Consider the following 18880-nt stretch of genomic DNA (forward strand, 5'->3'; position numbering starts at 1 on the left):
CGCGTGACCTTCAGAGTGTATCCAACCGTTCGAGGGTCACGTGCTTTGTGGGCCGCGCCGCCACGTTTCCACTGCTGCAAGGAGGTGAGGAAAAAATGTCGACCTTGTGCAAGCGTCTCCGCTTGTCCGCCCGCTTTCTTGCTTCCACAGTGCCGTGATCGTATACATGTGAAATGTTAAAGGGACACTTTAGTCATTTTTGAAAAAAGGTCGTTTTTGATCTAATATTTTTAAGAGGTGTTCGTTCACGAATTTACAAAGTCCTATATCACAAAACCACCTATTCATCTCAGGGCAAGAGAAAAACATGCAGATTCCTTTTTCTCGCGGACTACACAGTATGAACCAATGAAAGCACTACAATACGCGCAGATTCCAAATGATATTATTAGAACTTGTTTCGAAAATCGAAGAGAGTCTGATAGGTACGCTTTCAGATAAGACACCTTTTTTTCTCCGCGGGTGAAGCCATCACTTGCAACTCGCCGACAAGCACCCTTCGTCAACCACTTCACTTGGGAGCTTCCCGAATAGGGCGTGTCGCGATCTTTGAACACGCTTTTAACCAAGAAATAAGCTACGCACAATTGTGATTTTGCGTTTGTTGGGATGCTTACAGCGTCTAGATTGAGTTGTCACCAGAAAATGACGATCTCAGTATCGACTTTAGTGCCCGAGCGCTTCCGCCGCGGTTCATCGTCGTATAGGTGCGACGAAGTATAGTCTGTAATCATGCACCTACCCCGAAATAATGGTTGTTTCGATGTTTCGAGTGTTCCAACCCACTGCTATACCAACTGGTTTATGAAGAACGCGCCGATATATCGCTCGACGTCGTATAAGAAAATATGCGCGCCGATAAGGACGACAAGTGGAAGCGATAAAGTACTTCACACAACTGGTGCGGACAGTCGGAAGATGTTACGGACACGCCAATGACTTTCTACCATATCGGAGGTGTCCAACACAAAAAAGGGGGTCTTCCAACGCTATCCACTGGTTCGTGAACACCGGGAACGCGTCGGTCAAATATGACCGGCTCTGGGTCGCTCCTTCTTGGAGCTGTCTTTCTGCTCACCCTGGTAAGTTATTTTTCCTCGTTTGTTGGCCGACAAAACCCGCAAATTAGTTCAACGGTGGCACTCGCTCGTGGCGCCTTTTTTGCTGATCTAAACAATTACGAGGCAAAGCCCGAAATCTCTAGAGCCGCGCTCAAAACTGCTAATACATGATAGGAAAAAAAAAGTCAGTCTGCGAACACTTTCTGGGCGTGTTTCTTCCTTGTCTGATGTTCCTGCCGTACAAAAACTGTCCTCAGACATTTTCAAGGTATGCAGGAAGCACAGGTGCTTCGAGGATGCTTGGTCATAATGTCTGCGGAGAAACTCCGTGTCCTTTTATGATGTATGAGCAGAGCGACTGGAGCTTCTGTTGGTTGCTGCGAGGGAAAGTTCGCCCAAATTTCGACTTTTTGTGCGCATGCGCGAAGATTTGAAAATGGCCTGACTCCGCCTGGCGGAGGGGAAGTGTGATATTTGAGACTATATTCTAGTATTGTTTTGTTTGAATGAACTAAATAATTCAAAGTACATAGGTTCGCACGTGTATGTCGTAAACATTTTATAATATATAACATAAACCAGTAATAAAGCATTGTTTTTTCCGAAATTCGAAATTTGTTAGTGTCGAAGTCGGGCATCACTGTCCATAAGTCGAACTTTGTCATGTCGTTTGGGACCTGAGGCTATGGTGCAGAAAAAGAAATAAGGTTTAGTCGAAGGAAGGGACACAGAAGGGAACGCTAATTGGTTTATTTTTCAAACACCACATAGCCACTCTCCACACCTTCTACGCAGAGATCTCCTTTGTTGAAAGCGAAGCAAACTTGTCGTATTTCGAAATGGTTGAAGTTTTGCATTTCAGTCGAATTTCAGTTTCGAAAAAAAGTTTGCCACACCCCTATAGTTAGCGGTTCGATTTGCGAATCTCGTCACCCGAAAGCTTGTCCAAATGCCACTGGTTTCCGCGTACGACACTGCAAAGTGAAACTGAGGGCAGGTCCGACACTTCTTATAAACATTGTGTGTGATTCGTAGAGGGGTTAACATACGGCTTTGATATTGTGACTAGCGGCAACCACTAAAACCGAAAAAAAGCAAAAGACGGAGGTATATGCATACATAGAAAGAGAAAAAGAAAAATATGTAATGTTTGCGTCGAACTCGACGCGGGCGTGTCGTGAATAAAAGGAACGAAAGCCGTTTACAATCCCTGTAGCGCCGAATTAGAGCGTAGCTCTTGAGAAGGAGGAGGGGGGAAAGGTGCTGAGGGGGGTCATGTGACCTCGGGGGGGGGGGGGGGGAGGGGTCACGTGACCTCGGGGGGGGGGGAGGGGTCACGTGACCTCGGGGGGGGGGGGTCACATGAGCTCGGGGGTCACGCGACCTCGGGGGGGGGGGGGTCACATGAGCTCGGAGGTCACGTGACCTCGGGGCATCACGTGACCTCTGGGTGTCACGTGACCTAGGGGTGTCATGTAACCTGGGGGGGGGGGGAGTCACGTAACCTCAAGGGCGTCGCCGGGTTGCATGCAACCCGGCATCTCCGGCATGTTGCATGCAACTTGTGTTAAGTGCAATTTGGGTTGCATGCAACGCGTAGTTACGCCGACGCCGGCGTTACATGGAACGCGGATTGCATGCAACCTGAGTTTCATGCAACGCGCGGTTACGCCGACGGCGACGCCGCTCAAGCCGGAAACGGGCACCTAAGAGCTGCGTTCTAAAAAGCCGTTTGCAACACCCTGTAACGCCGAATTAGAGCGCAGCTTTTGAGGAGGAGGGAAGGGTACTGAGGGGGCTCATGTGACCTCGGGGGGGGGGGGGGGGGGTCACGTGATAGGGGGGGGGGGTTCACATGACTTCGGGGTTCACGTCACCTGGGGGTCACGTGACCTCGAGGGCGTACCCGGCGACTCTGGTGGGTTGCATGCAACGCGTGGTTACGTTGACACTGGCGGGTTGCATGCAACGCGCGGTTACGCCGACGGCGACGGCGACGGCGACGCCGCTCAAGCCGGAAGTGGGTGCCTAAGAGCTGCGCTCTAAAAGAAAGAAAAAGGAAACCAGTAGCAGCAAGCTTGATTTTGCTGCACGCAGCTTAGGCTGTGCCAACCCCCCCCCCCCCCCCCCCCCCCATCCCATTGAACGTAGTATACATACATTTTCTTTCATTCCACAAAGTTAGTTTTATGCTTTCTAATTATCTTACCGAATACTATACCTGTAGATGAATCTTTTGTTTCACTGATTACTTGGGTAATGCATCATATATGTTCTTTTTCTCTGTTCACAGGCGATGCAGCAAACGGGTAAGCTTGCTTGTTTATTTTCTGAAGAAAAAAAAAGTGTTCGACGCTAATTATTTATTTATTTATTTATATCAAATACCCTCAGGGGCCACGAGGGCATTGCAGAGGGGATGGGGCAACAGGCATTTAAAAACAAAAACATCAACAAATTCAAAGAATGCAAATTTAAGACAACACTAAAATAGTGTGACCTAAACAGTATTTTAGACAACATACTACAATAGTCAAAGTGTTTACACCTTTCAAACACTAATGGACGTGCTACGGTCGGTTCTCAGAGCACACATGACGGTGAAGGATGATTTTAAGTGTTGGTTTTGAACCTTTTTCCGACAGACATTTCTTGACCGCACGCAGGGCCGGCACTGGAGTCAACTGGCCCGACGCATGAGAAAACAGTTTATACTTCCAACTTCTTTTACCATGTGTCAGATGTGTAATGTTCACTTTCAAATACACTGCTAAAGTCTATAAGATTCGTGTTTGGGATATTGGGACAAAATCCGGATATTTACTGGACGCCCGTTGTACATTCGAAAGAAATTTCGAACTTTTTCGAAAAATGTATAGCAATAAAAATGTCAATCTACAATGAAATCACCATATTGTTATAGCGGAGCTAAAACGAACCAGAATACCATTTGACAACACAATGAAAGCGGAAACACGGAAACAAAATGGACGTAGACAACACCGTCTTAAACACGGCTGTAAGCTGTGTCCGAGACGGTGTTTCTCTCGGATATAGCTCTCTGAGCTGTGTCCGATGTTGTGTCCGTCCTTTTCGTTTCCGTGTCTCTGGTTTTCTTATGTTGCCTAATATTCACCAGTTCACCTGCGCCCTCAGTCTTATTCCATTCCACTTGAGCCTGTCTCGTTGGAATCATGGGCCGGTTATGCACGAGCGAGAGCACGATGAGCACAATATCCCAATGCTCCTGAACTCCTCAGATGGGGCTCCCCCGTCTACTAGCCTTTCACGTCCCCAAGGCCAGGCGCATTTCACACTCGATTTATTCATTGGCTTTATCTGCTTTGCTGAGTATATACTTGAAGCATCTATTCTATTTTTTTTTTTCTCATTGCACCGACGAACGCTTTAGTGCGATGAAAGGCGCGATGCAGGTCAGCGTATACACGAACTCATCTCTGTTACGTCACGGCGCGGTGAAGGCGCGTCGGGCACACTTCCGGTCTGGGGCTGTGGGCGGAAGGGGCCTGGGGCACGTGCATTCTTGTGTTACTTCGAAAGAAACCGGACAAAAACTTGACTTCTCGTCAAAACGCCGCCACTGGGGCTTTTCCAAAAGAGTCAGGAAACGTTTGAAGGTCAGTTTTCATGCTTTTTCTGCCTGCTCGGTTCGTCCGAGAACGTGAAAAGTTAAAAAGAAAAAACAGACTCCGTCGGACCGTGATTGCTTGGGCGGAAAGCACTTTGGATTGAATTCACGGATACTTGTGATCATCAGATTTATTAGTTTTGTTCCAACATGAACGCGGAAAAACCATCAAGTTGCACGGACCACCTGCGGACTACGTTCAATGCTTCATAACGTTCAAACAGCCGCCTCATCGTTCGAGCTGTCGTCTGCTCTCTCAAACGTTTCTGCTTGTCGTCTGCTCGTTCAAACGACAGCGCGCCGTAGACCAAACCTTGACCCGCTAATTGCGATAAGTGCAGACTTCAAAATACATTTAAGTTTGAAGGTTGCTTCGGGTAAGTAGGCTCGGTCTAAACAGTAGATAAAAGGAGATGTTGATAATTGTTACCAGTGGCCATCACCGACTTGTTATGCCTGATTCACTCGGTTCGATTCTGCTTGCGATTTTCAGTATCGACGTCGACATCTCAGCTACGGTTCAGGCTTTGCAGCCCGAGCGACGTCATGACTGAAAATAGCGAGCAGAACCTCACCATGTGAATCAGGCTTTAGCATCCATTCTGCGGCGTCCACGCGGAATGAATCGCCGCATGTTACATTATTCACGCCGAGTTTTGCGGTGTAACGAGCCTCGTTATGGTCATATGCCGTTTTTCACATAAGTTAGCACGGCATCGCAGCCCACAGAGGGACAACTCCTTCCTCTACTCTTACCTCAGTCTAAAAAAAAACAAAAAAAAACCAGGTATTCAAGTATTTCGCTGTGGGCCGAATATGCTTACCAGAAGGTATAAGCTAAGCATTTTTTTTTATTGCGGCGTAATTGGATAAGTTACTCAATTTTCTACAGTTTGTTTCGTTTGGACCAGTGTCGGACAAAATTCTCTATAAAAGTATTTAAGCTAAGTTACTAAATACCTGCTTCATGAAGTATCTAAAATACTACTCAAGTTACTTTCACTATAAAGTATCTTGAGTAGAGTACAAATACTTAGAAATGTAATCCAATTACTTTTGAAGATACTACCACATTGCGTAATTTGTATCAACGTCAGTGACAACGACAATTATACAGTTGCACAAATATGGTTTACCAGAATGGTGTATTAGCACGTAACACAAAACGACAAAAAAAAAAAGAAAACACCGTAGGATTATTTGTTTGCAGTCCAACTGTAAGAAGCAGGATATTGTCACGAATGACAAATGATGAGGTGGCGAATAACTGAAGAAATATAAATGTTTATTAGGGTGCCCTTGTGCCAAAACAAAATAGAAAAATGCTAGCGTCAATGTCGGCGAAACAACAGGATCGAGCGCCGGGAAGAGACTGACTCCGGACCGCCATCCGGAGCACCGTTTGTACCCGCGTGGGTTTCTGGAACATTCGGCGTAGTTCGGCGCGTAGAACATTCGTACCTCGATCATACGACAAGGCTTTCGAACTTACGAGAATTTCAAGTTGAGAGAATAAACAAAAGAAGAGTCCGCTTCCTGGAATCAAACCCGAAGGTTCCGGCCGAAGAGCCGAGCGCATTAACCATTCGGCCACGCGCTCGCTCGGCAACGTGCGTGGCATATCATTCATACGTATTACAAAACATTTTTGGGACAGAAATAAAGAGGTCGCTTTAGCTATAGTGACATCGCTGAATATCACGTCCTGCGGCGAACCTTAGACGCATCGTTTAACTACAAGCTATATTTCCTAACTACAAGCTATAAACGAACTTGGGATACGGATATAAATGAATGGATAGAAGAGAACCCATATAATACGCACAGCAGTGGTCGCACCTTCTTCAAGTAGGTTGCGTTCAGAAAGGCACTTAAAGGGGGGTTGCAACGATTTTCTGATTGAAAGAATTTGCATCTCGTAATTTTTACGTTGTTTATCATGTCCCGGAGGATACAGACAACATATTCTTTATTAAAAAAAATTTGTGATTCCGCTGCATAGTCGCAAAGCAAAAGTCGAGCTTTTTCCCCCACCTGCAGCTGCGTGCGGCAGCCAAAGGAACTACGGCGAAAAGCTTACGTGACCTCGCTCGGCTCTAACCTGCAGCACAACGCCCGCTAATGTCAGCCGAGAGAGGGAGAGGAAGCGTCCTCCGAATGAGAACACGGAAAACTACACGGCACTCCGAATTACGTGACGGAGAACGACCAGGTGTGACCTTGATACCACCGGGGAAGAGAGAGGGGGGAACGATGCTTTTGTACGTATTTTGAGTGGCAAGTTAATCTTCTATAATCTTCTAGAACTCATGTTTACAAACAAACCGGAGCGCCCCTAGCGGACGCCACCGACGCCGCGCATGCGCGGTGGGGGTGTGGGCAAGAAGCTCGCCGTCGTCCATAAACAAACCATTGGAATGCGATGTTGCCGGTGTGAGTCCCCCTGCCCTTTTTCGCGTTCGAATTATTGATTCTACGTCTTCCTGGCGATGTCTGACTACTTGAGCTCCCTCAGTGAAATTACCGAGCCTCGTTACGTCACAAAACTTCGCGTGACTAATGTGACATGTGGCGATTCCTTCCGCGTGGCGATTCCTTCCGCATGTACGTTAAAGCCTGATTCCCATGATGCGGTTTCGCTCGCAATTTTCAGTCGCGACGCCGCTCGGGCTGGAAAGGCGTGAACCGTAGCTGAGATGGTCGACGTCGGTACTGAAAATCGCAAGCAGAATCGGGCCAAGTGAATTAGGGATAACAACTCGGTGATGGTCACTGGTAACAATGATCACCATCTCCTTGTATCTACTGTTTGCATCGAGCCTGCTTGCCAACCTTCAAACTCAAGTCTTTTGAGGCCTGCACTTACTTCTTATTGTGAGTACCGGACCAACATTTGGTCTACGAGCAGGCGTCGTCTCAGAGAGCAGACGACAAGCAGAAACGTTTGAAATAGCAGACGGCAGTTCAAACAATCAGGCGGCCGTTTGAACTTGAAGACGCACTGAACGTAGTCCGCAGGTGGTCCGCACAACTTGACGGTTTTCTGGCGTTCATGTTGGAACAAAACAAATAAATCTGATGACCACAAGTATCCGTGAATTCAACCCAAAGTGCTTCCCGCCCAAGCAATCGTTGTCCGACGGCGTCTGCTTTTCCCTTTTCACGGCACATATCCAGATTCTCGGACGAACCGAGCACGTGAAAACTGACCGTTAAACCTTTTTTGACACTTTTGGTACGGCCCCAGTCGCGGCGTTTTGACGAGAAGGCAAGTTGTTTTGTCTGGTTCCTTTCAAAGCAACGCAGGAATACACGTCCGGCATGGGGACTTTTGCCCACAGCGCCAGACCGAAAATGCGATCGACGCGCCACCACCGCGCTGTGACGTCACAGAGTTGAGGGGGTGAAGCTTGGGACCAACGTTACTAGATTACTTCAGTTGTGGAACTCAAGCGGAAGGGGGTACCCCCCCCCCCCCCCCCCTCACTCACCTCAATCCGCCAAGTGTCATTCGAAGCGCCATCTAGATTTTCGTTTCATAACTGTGCGTTCCAAAGAGCAGAGATGAAGCGCCATCCAGACGCCGTGCTTCGAAACGTACTGTGACAAGTTAGTGGCGCCCCCCTCTGTGGAGGCCATGCCGGGCCAGAAGAAGGTTCGTGCGAACTCTCTCGTGCCAGAACAACAAGTGACTTTTATTCTGTCGAAAATAACACACGAAGCCGCCCCCGCGGTGGCACAGGGTTGCCTGCGGCAATCACGTACGCGAGGGTTGCGCCCTCTACATCTCCCCCCTCAGAATCACACTAAAGGTCCAACTTCCTGGGACGCACCACCCGTTGGCCACACCTGGTTCTTTGTACAGGTGAGGTATCCAAGTCAGGTTCGTTGCGCCGGAGGTTGTGGCTCGTAGGCGAAGGTGGCTGCTGAGGTTGAGCCGATCCTTGAGCTGCAGGTGCCACCAACTCTTGAGGAGGAACCAGTCCTTGAGGAAGAGCCAGTCCTTGAGATGCAGGTGCAGGTGGTTGCCGAGGGGAAGCCCGTTCCTGCGCTGCAGGTGCCGCCGGTTCTTGAGAAGGAGCCAGACCTTGAGCCTCTTCTCTCGCAGTTGGGTCTTCACTGCCTGTCCTGAAAGGCACCAAGTTTCTCCGGTTGCGCTGCCAGATTGCTCCCTCATCTGTTTCCACCACGTACGACCTGGGACGTTGCGCTGGACTGAGGACAGTAGCCTTTACCCGTTCCGGACGAACCCAGACGCGGGTACCGTCTTCCAGCGGCGAGAGGCTTCTACCCCGATGGCGGCGATCAAAGTCGGTGACTTGCCGACGTTTGAGCTTCGCGGCCTTGGTGGCCACCTCCTCCTGCGGCTTGCTACTTGGCACCAACAGTCTCCCCTCCTTGGGAAGTCTGGTGCGGAGTCGGCGCCCCATCAACAATTGTGCCGGACTGAAACCTGAGGGCCTGGGGGTATCTCGGTAGTTGAGCAAAGCCAGGCACGGATCGTGCGCCTTGCGTAGCAAGTTCTTCACCGTGCGCGCCATGCGCTCTGCCTCCCCATTGGACTGTGGGAAGTTGGGGTTGCTTGTCTGGTGTGCGATTCCGTACGATGCCATGAACCGAGCGAACTCGTGGGACTGGAAGGGTGGTCCGTTGTCTGAACGCAGAGTGGAGGGGATGCCGTGACGAGCGAAAATGCTCTTGAGCACTTGGATGCCATGCCCAGCTGTTGCAGAGTTGAGCGAGACCACTTCCGGATAACTGGAATAGTAGTCGACCACGAGGAGGTAAGTCTGTCGGTTCAGGTGAAACAAGTCAGCGCCCAGAAAGTCCCAAGGTAGACTTGGAAGCTGCGTGCTCCGAAGTCGCTCTGCTGGATTGTCTCGGTACGACGTGCACTGTTCACATTGTGCCACGAGTGCTGCTATATCAGCGTTGATACTTGGCCACCATACTGATTCCCGGGCCCGAGCCTTGCATCTGTTAATGCCTTGGTGACCTTCATGAATCAAAGTCAGCGCTGTCGCACGTTGCACTGCTGGTACCACAATGCGAGTGCCTTTCAGGAGTAAACCATCACAAACCGAAAGTTCGTCCAACACGCTTGCATACTTTGTCAGGTGAAGCGGTAACTTTGACTTCGGAGGGAGCCCGTTGCGGCACATCGACGCGAGTGCGGGACACTCCCCGTCGCTTGCTTGAGCAGTTCGAAGGTCCTCCAGCTGTAGAGATGCTGCTTCTGATGAACACTTCGATTGTGTCTACAGCAAACACTTCGATTGTGTCTACAGGACGAGACGAATCGGCAGGTTCCGTTGGCATACGAGACAGGGTGTCCGCTGTTGCGAGAAGCTTCCCAGGGACATATGACATTGTGAACTGGTACCGCATCAACTTCAGTCGAAGGCGCTGGATACGTGTAGGTACCACGTCCAGGTCCATCTTGCCAAACAGTGAGACCAGAGGCAGGTGATCTGTCTCTACGTCGAAGACCAACCCACGGAGAAACTCGTCGAACCGTTGAATAGCCCATACAGCTGCCAGGGCTTCCTTCTCCGTTTGGCTATAACTAGGGTTCCGCGTTTTCGGTTTTTATTTTTTCAAAAATCGGCGTACTTTTTTCGGTGTTTATTTTAAAAGTCAATTTTCGGCTTTTTTCGGTGTATATTTATTCCCAAAAAAGTTCACCGTTTTTTTTCGATGAATATGAAAGAAACATCATCGGACACCGGATCAGATGATTCTTGTAGCTGTGATATTTGTGATCACTCAAAGAATAACGGCACATATCCATACGTGGTCTTCGCTACAACTTCCGTCAGGACACAAATCAAAATCGCGGAATTCACGGGCATAATCTTCAGCGCGCTTCTTTTTCCTTCCCATTCTAACGACGAGACCGTCCGAGGTGATGACCGTACAAGCCCCAAAGGAATAACAAAAAAAAAAAAAAAAAAGAAAAAAAAAAAAGAAAAAGGAAACATTGTATTTATGATTTCAACCACAGGGAAGTTTGAGGCAGGGTGTTAAGAAAGGTATTAGCGGCTATCCTCGATGTACCCTGAGGTGCATGAAACAAAAAAATTTTATACTAGCCCACATCCGAAATTTTTTTTAGGACCGGGAACTTGACAAACTCAGCCGGGCCACAGAAAGGACACAGATGCCCCGCGAAAGTCAATACAAGACCTTGAACCTTGGAAGAGGGCAATCCCGAAGACGTCACACAATGTCGAACCTTGCAAAGCCCTCTCTTTCTCCCCTCCCTCCCCCACCCACGTCGACGCGGTCCTAAAAAACTGTCATTTTTCGGTTAAAATAAAATTTTAGAAAACGGCTAAGATGTAATTTTAGCGGTTTTTATCGGTTTTAAACCGAAAACACGGAACCTACAAACTGACCTTTTTCGGTTAAAACCGAATTTCCGAAAATGGATTCGGCGTAGTTTTATCGGTTTTTATCGGTTTAAACCGAAAACTCCGAACCCTAGCTATAACGTAATTCAGTCGCTGTAAGAGACCTCGACGCAAAAGCAACCGGTCTTCTTTCGCCGGAAGGCTGAGTTTGTAGAAGGACTGCCCCCAAGCCAAATGAACTGGCATCCGCTGAGACGACTGTTGGGTACGCCGGATGATACTTCGCCATACAGCGGTCCGAGACGAGCATCAGCTTGAGCTTGGTGAATGCTGTTTCTTGTTCGTGGGACCAGTTCCACGCAGCATTCTTGCTGAGGAGCGCTCGGATAGGAGCTGCAACGTCCGAAACGTGCGGAAGGAAACGCCCGAGGTGGTTCACCATGCCAAGGAGGCGTCTTGCACCTGCAATGTCAGTTGGCGCACTCATCTCCTTGATCGCTTGGAGCTTGCTTGGGTCAGGACGGATGCCCCTTGCAGATACCATCACCCCCAGGAAGGAAACCTCGCTCTGGCGGAAGCAGCACTTCTTGTCGTTCAAAGTGAGGCCTGCGCGGGATAGTCGCATCAGGACTTGCTGCAGGCGGGAGTCGCGTTCTTCGAGAGTGCGTCCGAAGACGAGTATGTCGTCTATCATGCACACAGGCCTTCCAAAATCCTGGACATCTGCTTCTGGAAAAATTCGGGCGCAGAGGTGATGCCGAAGGGCATCCGACGAAAGCAGTAGCGTCCGAAAGGTTTGATAAATGTGGTGAGGTCTTGCGATTCTTCCGCCAACTTCACCTGGTAGAAGCCTGATTTAGCGTCCAACTTGGAGAACACCGCTGCGTCTCCCAGCAGGCCCAGGACCTGGTCGACCGTGGGAAGGATGTGGCGTTCTCGCAGGACCACCCGGTTTAACTTCGTAAGGTCCACGCACAGCCTGTGGCCCCCAGTGGCTTTGTGGACGACCACCAGTCCGGCGCACCATGGTGTTGGCGTGTCAACTCGGCGAATGACACCTTCTTGTTCCACCTTCTGCAGTTCCTTGCGGACGACTTCCCGCAACGGAATGGGGATGCGCCTTGCCCCGCTAAGGAAAAATGGAACAGCGTCTGGCTGGAGGCGGATCTTGTATTCTTCAGAGAGAGATCCGAGGCCATTAAACAGCTTGTCACAAGTCTGAGAAGAGACTTTGACGGTAGTAGGGTCCTTTTCTTTCGATGAGAATTTGTTGCTGCTAGGAATTCACAACACCTGGGAAGAGTTACAAGAAGCACATCACATCTCCCAGTTAGAACGCCTTAAATTAACACCTACCGGACGAGCCACACTGAGAAAGTTAGGCTACGCGACACCCTCCTTGCAAGACCACAAAGAACGACTACCTCTGCACCTAAGAAAAGCCATTCGTGTAGCCCAGATCCCGAAGAACATGCATCCGGTTTACAATAAGGCTCGGCGCATCGCTAGAGCACGAACCATGAACACCAAATATGGCGATAGCCCAACTGCAAGATACACCGACGCGTCCCCGTATCCGCATAAGCCAGCCCATGCTGTATGTGTAACCAATGCAGCAGGGCAAGAAATGACCGCACTCACAGTCCGCACAACATCTACAGAAGCCGCCGAAGAAATTGCCGTCGCCCTAGCAGCAACGACAGGCGACGATATAATCACAGTGCTCACAGACTCTCAGGCAGCGTGTCGGAATTACCTACGGGGACGCATCTCGAAAACAGCGCTTCGCATCTTCAAGACCATCCCCCGGCTCCCCGAAAAACACCTAGTCTGGGTACCCGGACACGAACACCTCGAAGGTAATGAGGCGGCACATGCCGCTGCCCGCGCGCATACACACCGGGCCATTACCCGAGAGGGAACAACCTCACTTGTTGCCCCCCCCCCCCCCCCCCGACCGACCTGCTCATCAACTATGCCGACATACTAGCCCACTACCGTCACGACCGAAGAAAATACCCGGCACCGCACCCAAGATTATCAAGAGATGAAGCCACCACCCTCCGAAGACTGCAGACCAACACATATCCCCACAGCACCCTTCTTCACGCCATCTATCCCGCTCAATACCCCGCCAATTGTAATTTTTGTCCTTCTCCCGGCAACCTTTACCATCAGGTATGGGAATGCCAACGAACCCCGGACCTCACTCCCAAACCCACGCCATCCTACGAGCAGTGGATGGCCTGTCTGACCAGCCCGGACCCTGGGATCCAGCAAGACTTGGTGACAAGGGCCCGGATAGCCAGCCGTAGCCAGGGTATCCCGGACTAAGGATGCCCTCCACCGGAAGGGTGCTCTAACATCTGCACCTGATGCTCGATAAAAAAAGGTTTATTCATCATCATTTCGATGAGACGCCGTCGACGAATTTGACGACTTGAAGTGCTTGAATGGCGGGAAAGCCCGAAAGAGGCACGGAGAGGGATTTTACCACATATAGTCTTTGCTGGGTTGACTTGCCTCTCCACGGCAAAGTGGCCATGAAGGACCCAAGAACGTTGAGTGGCTGCTGCCCTGGCCCGAAGAGAGTGTCGTCCACCTTGTCGAGGGACGGCGGCAGGTTGGGGAAGGTGTTCGAGACGGCTGAAACTTCGGCTCCCGAGTCAACCTTGAACACTTCCGTGTAGTCGTTGACAGTTACTTCCACGAACTTGCCTTGGTCGGAGTTGCGAACGGCGTACAAACCCAGCTCTGCCACCTGGGTCGACCGTTTCTTCCGGGAACGGCAGACGTCCGCGAAATGGCCTTTTTTCTTGCAGTGGTTGCACAACGAGTTGCAGGCGGGGCATTCCGAGCGAGCGTGTGAAGCGCGGCCGCAGTAGCCGCAGGAGCTAGAGCTTGAGGTGCGTTTGTCGCGTGCTGAACACTACTTGACGCGTCCCGCTTGTGGCTGCCGAGACTTGGCAGCGTCGAGGCTCACCGGTCGAGACTGCGTGTCGTGGCCTGCGAGCTGGTCTCTCTGCTTTTGGGCGTCTTTTGTGCGTCTTCTGCTTGTCTCGCCTGCACCCATGCTTCTTTGAGGGTTAACTTGGGGTTGCGGCAGAGCTGGTCGGCGAGGCGAGCGTCGCGTAAGCCTACGATGAAGCGGTCGCGGACAAGGCGTTCCACGACCTCGGGTGACGGGTAGTTGCATGTCTTGCAGAGCTTGCAGAGTTCCGCATAGTAGCTGTCCACCGTTTCCCCCGGCTGCTGGACTCGCCGGTGAAACTGCGCCGACTCGTACACCTCGTTGAGAGGGTGAACGAAATGGGCCGTAAACTTCTCTACGACCACTTTGTAGTCGCTGGGAGCGTCGCCGAGGCCGAACATCGCAAGAAGAGGACGAGGTTCCGGCCCGATGTAATAAAGAAGTGTGCGGACCTGAACTTCTCCCGACGCCTGTCGAAGACCGGAAGCGAAGGCGTAGTCCTCGAAAAGGCTTAGCCACGTCGGCCAGGAACCGGCGTTCTCGAAGTCGAAGCGGTCGGGCTGATGCAGAGAAAGACCTTGCCATGAAGGCTTGGCGCCGTTTCCTTCGTCGTCAGGCATGGCAGCGAGCAGGACGGCAGCGAGCAGGAACACGGCGGTCGAAAGCCGGGCGACGGGCGAGCGAACTACGCAGTTACGGCGGAGACGATTCATGCGGAAGCGAGGCCTACTTCGTTAGGCATAACGTTTGGCACTTCTGACACCATGTGGAGGCCATGCCGGGCCAGAAGAAGGTTCGTGCGAACTCTCTCGTGCCAGAACAACAAGTGACTTTTATTCTGTCGAAAATAACACACGAAGCCGCCCCCGCGGTGGCACAGGGTTGCCTGCGGCAATCACGTACGCGAGGGTTGCGCCCTCTACACCCTCCAGACCGCCCGTCTGCGGCCGCCTGGCTCGGCGGGCAACATTGTTCAACGCCCAATAAACGCCGTTGAGCGCACGCCCAGGCACGCCGCTCCGGTCAGTCATCGTCCACCCTCACAACCAGGCTGCGTGTCGTCTCTTCTCGGCGGGTGCTTCGGCCCCCTTCGTCCACGTTCTAGAAAGATCGTGACACTGGCGACGAGGAACTGTGGCACTGGAGGCCACCAACGTGCACGGTTCGGCCCACACCGCCGAGAGAGTCGCAACACCGCCCCCCCCTCTCTTGCCATGCCGCTCTACGGGAGGCTCGAAGCGTTCGAGGGAGATGGGTCCGCCTGGCCTGTCTACGAAGAACAGGTCCACGTGTTCTTCCGGGCGAACGACACGCCGGAGGCGAAACAACGAGACATCTTCTTGGCCAGCTGCGGGACCCGCGTCTTCAGCCTCCTGCTCGACCTCCTCAAGCCGGCCACGCCGCACGTCAAAACGCTGGGTGAGCTGCTCGCCACGCTGCGCTCGCACTTCAGCCCGGCGCCGTCCACGCTTATGGAGCGGTTCCGCTTCAACAACCGGAGCCGCCTGGACGGGAAGACCCTCGGGCAGTTCGTCGCTGCGCTACGAGGGTTAGCGAGCACCTGCGCCTTCGGCGACCATTTGGACTCGCTACTCCGGGACCGGTTCGTCTGCGGCATCAATAACCCCGCCTTGCAGACGCGGCTCCTGGAGCTCCCCGACCCTTCGCTGGACGACGCGGTGAAGGCAGCGCAGGCGATGGAAGCAGCAGCAAAGGACGCCAGCGAGATTGCGCGTGCGGCCGGCTCACCGTCGACGGAAGCGGCGGTGAACAAGATCGCGACAAGGAGCGGTGCCTGCAGCCGCTGCGGTGCTGCCCACTCCCCCTCACAGTGCCAGTTCGTCCAAGCACAATGCTTCACGTCCGGGAGAACTGGGCACTTCGCACGTGTCTGCCGAGGGGGGAGGACGAGCGGCGGCCAGCAGCAGCCTGGTTCAAGCCCCGGTTCCAGCCGAGCCCGCGGCCAAGGTGTTCGTCGCAAGAGAGTGCGGCGGGGACGAGCGGCACCAGGTCCGGGTACCTCCTCAGCCAGGGTCCACGTCGTGGCCGAAGAACCGCAGATTTTCGACGTGTGGCACACCAACAGACTTTCATCTTCTGTGCCAAATTTTTTGGTGTCTGTCGAAATCTGCGGCCACCCCATCACCATGGAGCTGGACACAGGGGCCAGCGTGTCGGTCATGGCCGGGAAGCTGTTCAAGCGGACATTCCCTGGCGTGTCTATCGAGGCGTCGGACGTCATGCTGCGCAGCTACTCCGGGCAGCTTTCCCAGGTCCAGGGTCGGGCCCAAGTCAGCGTTCGCCTTGGCGACAGGGAGGCAATCCTTCCCCTTTACTTAACCAAGGGGTCGTCGCCGACGCTGCTGGGCCGGAACTGGATTCACTCGCTGGGTGTTCGGCTGCCGGAGTACCAAGAAGCTGCGCTGCAAGTGGTGAAAGACGTCCCGAGCCTCCTGACCGACATCCAGTCCCTGTTCCAGCCGGGGGTGGGCACCTTCGCCGGCACGACAGTCGGCATTCACGTTCCTGAGGGAGCCCGGCCTCGGTTCTTCAAGCCGCGTCCGCTGCCGTTCGCCCTGAAGGACGGGGTCACCCAGGAGCTGCAACGGCTGCAGCGAGAGGGTATTCTGGTGCCCGTCAAGACCTCCGAGTGGGCTGCACCGAACGTTCCAGTCCTCAAGCGAGACGGCCGCGTCAGGATCTGCGGGGACTTCAAGGTCACCATCAACCCCGTCGCTACCGTCGAGAAGTACCCGCTGCCTTGAGTAGAAGATCTCTGGTCGGCTCTGTCCGGGGGACAGAAGTTCTCCAAGCTCGACCTTCGAGATGCCTACCAGCAGCTGGTGCTCCAGGATGCCGCCCGGAAGTATGTCACCATTTCGACTACCATGGGACTCTTCCAGTACACGCGCCTATTGTTCGGCGTGACCTCAGCCCCAGCCATCTTCCAGAGAGAGATGGACAACCTTTTCAGGGGCATGATGCACGTGGCGGTGTACTTGGACGACATCCTGGTTACCGGTACCGACGACGGGGACCACCTGCAGAACTTGCGCAAAGTCCTGACACGACTACAAGACGCCGGTCTCAAGCTGAGGCTAAACAAGTGCGTGTTCCTGACCCCCAGCGTGGAGTACCTGGGACACATCATCTCCCACGCTGGCCTGGCCCCGGCTTCCCGCAAGATTGAGGCCGTGCTCAAGGCGCCGAAGCCCAAGACCAAGGAGCTTCAGAGCTATCTCGGCCTCATCAATTTCTACAGGAGGTTCCTGCCCAACCTGTCGACGCATCTGGAGCCGCTGCATCGCCTGCTTCGTGATGGGCAGCAGTGGGCCTGGAAGAAGGAGCAGGACTTGGCCTTCCAGCGCAGCAAGGAGCTGGTCGTTAAGGTTCCAGTGCTGGTGCACTTCGATCCGGCCAAGCCTGTGGTCCTCACCGTGGATGCGTCGCCGTACGGGGTAGGAGCCGTCCTGTCGCACCGGGGTCAGGATGGTCAGGAACGCCCTGTGGCGTTTGCTTCTCGTCGACTACATGCGGCGGAGCAACGCTACAGCCAGCTCGACAAGGAAGGCTTAAGCCCTCATCTTCGGGGTCCAACGCTTCCACCAGTACCTGTGGGGACGGAAATTCGAGGCGGTCACTGACCACAAGCCGCTGCTGGGGCTGCTGGGGCCCGACAAGGCAGTCCCAGTGCAAGCCTCGCCTCGTGTGGTACGCTGGGTCTTGACGCTGGCGGCATACAGTTACAAGCTGGTCTACCGCCCTGGGAAGGACCTCGGACCTGCCGACGCCCTGAGCCGCCTGCCCCTGCCGGAGGTGCCTGCTGCCGTTCCAGAGCCAGCTGACGCTTTCCTGCTGGAGCGGGCCTACCCGGGGGTGCTTACCAGGACTGCGGTGACGCAGGCGACCAGCCGGGACCCGGTCCTGTCTCGGGTGGTCAAGGCAGTTGCCCGAGGGGAGGAGCTACGTCACCAGCCGTACGGCCACAAGACCGCCGAGCTGAGCTTGGAGCAGGGCTGCCTCCTGTGGGGTTCCAGGGTGGTGATTTCACAAAGTCTGCGGGCCAAGGTGCTGCAGTTGCTGCACGCGGGGCACTCTGGCATTGAAAAGACCAAGATGGTGGCACGGTCGCACGTTTGGTGGCCTAGCCTGGACCAGGACATCGTGCATCAGGTGCAAGGCTGCCAGGTCTGCCAGGAGAACCAGCGAGCCTCGCGCCACGTGGAGATCACCCCCTGGCCATTTCCACAGAGGCCGTGGTCCCGCTTGCACGTGGACTATGCGGGACCTTATAAGGGCCACTACTTCCTGGTGGTAGTGGACGCCTTCTCCAAGTGGGTGGTGGCACTGCCAGTCACCAGTCCATCGGCAAGCGCGACCATTGCGGCTCTGCAGCAGGTCTTCGCGGCGCAGGGATTGCCGCACATTATTGTGTCCGACAATGGTCCCGCTTTCGCTAGCGCTGAGTACCTGGACTGGCTGCAGAGGAATGGGATCCGCCGGATGCTGGTACCGCCGTACCACCCCACTTCCAATGGTGCAGCAGAGCGGGTGGTACAGACCATAAAGAACAAGCTCAAGAAGAGCCAGCCCGGGGATTTCCGGACGCAGGTCCCCCGGGTACTGTTCAAGTACCGGACCACACCCCATGAGGTCACTGGCCGTGCCCCCTGCGAGCTTCTGCTGGGCCGGATGGTCAAGACGCCCCTCGACGTCTTGCATCCAGACCTCCGGTCCACGGCGCTTCTGAAGCAGCTGAAGCAGAAGCTGGCTGCTGACCGAGGGTGCCGTCCCGGGCCTCTGCCGGAGCCGGGAGCGTCTGTTTACGCCAGGAACCTTCGTCCTG

The 18880-nt window shown here is 53.3% G+C and overlaps 1 protein-coding gene across 1 annotated transcript in view; it reads left to right on the forward strand.

Annotated features, from left to right (window-relative positions):
* The first annotated feature begins 933 nt into the window (after window positions 1–933).
* Window positions 934–18880, forward strand: part of LOC120837582 — a 35534-nt gene continuing 17587 nt past the window's right edge. Inside the window, exons 1-2 of the mRNA XM_042292512.1 lie at window positions 934–1082; window positions 3355–3370. Coding sequence (XP_042148446.1) covers window positions 1032–1082; window positions 3355–3370 — 67 coding nt within the window. The 5' untranslated portion in view covers window positions 934–1031. The remainder of the gene's footprint in view (window positions 1083–3354; window positions 3371–18880) is intronic.

Source organism: Ixodes scapularis, unplaced genomic scaffold (genome assembly GCF_016920785.2).
Source record: "Ixodes scapularis isolate PalLabHiFi unplaced genomic scaffold, ASM1692078v2 PGA_scaffold3__209_contigs__length_174095766, whole genome shotgun sequence".
Classification (NCBI taxonomy): domain Eukaryota; kingdom Metazoa; phylum Arthropoda; class Arachnida; order Ixodida; family Ixodidae; genus Ixodes; species Ixodes scapularis.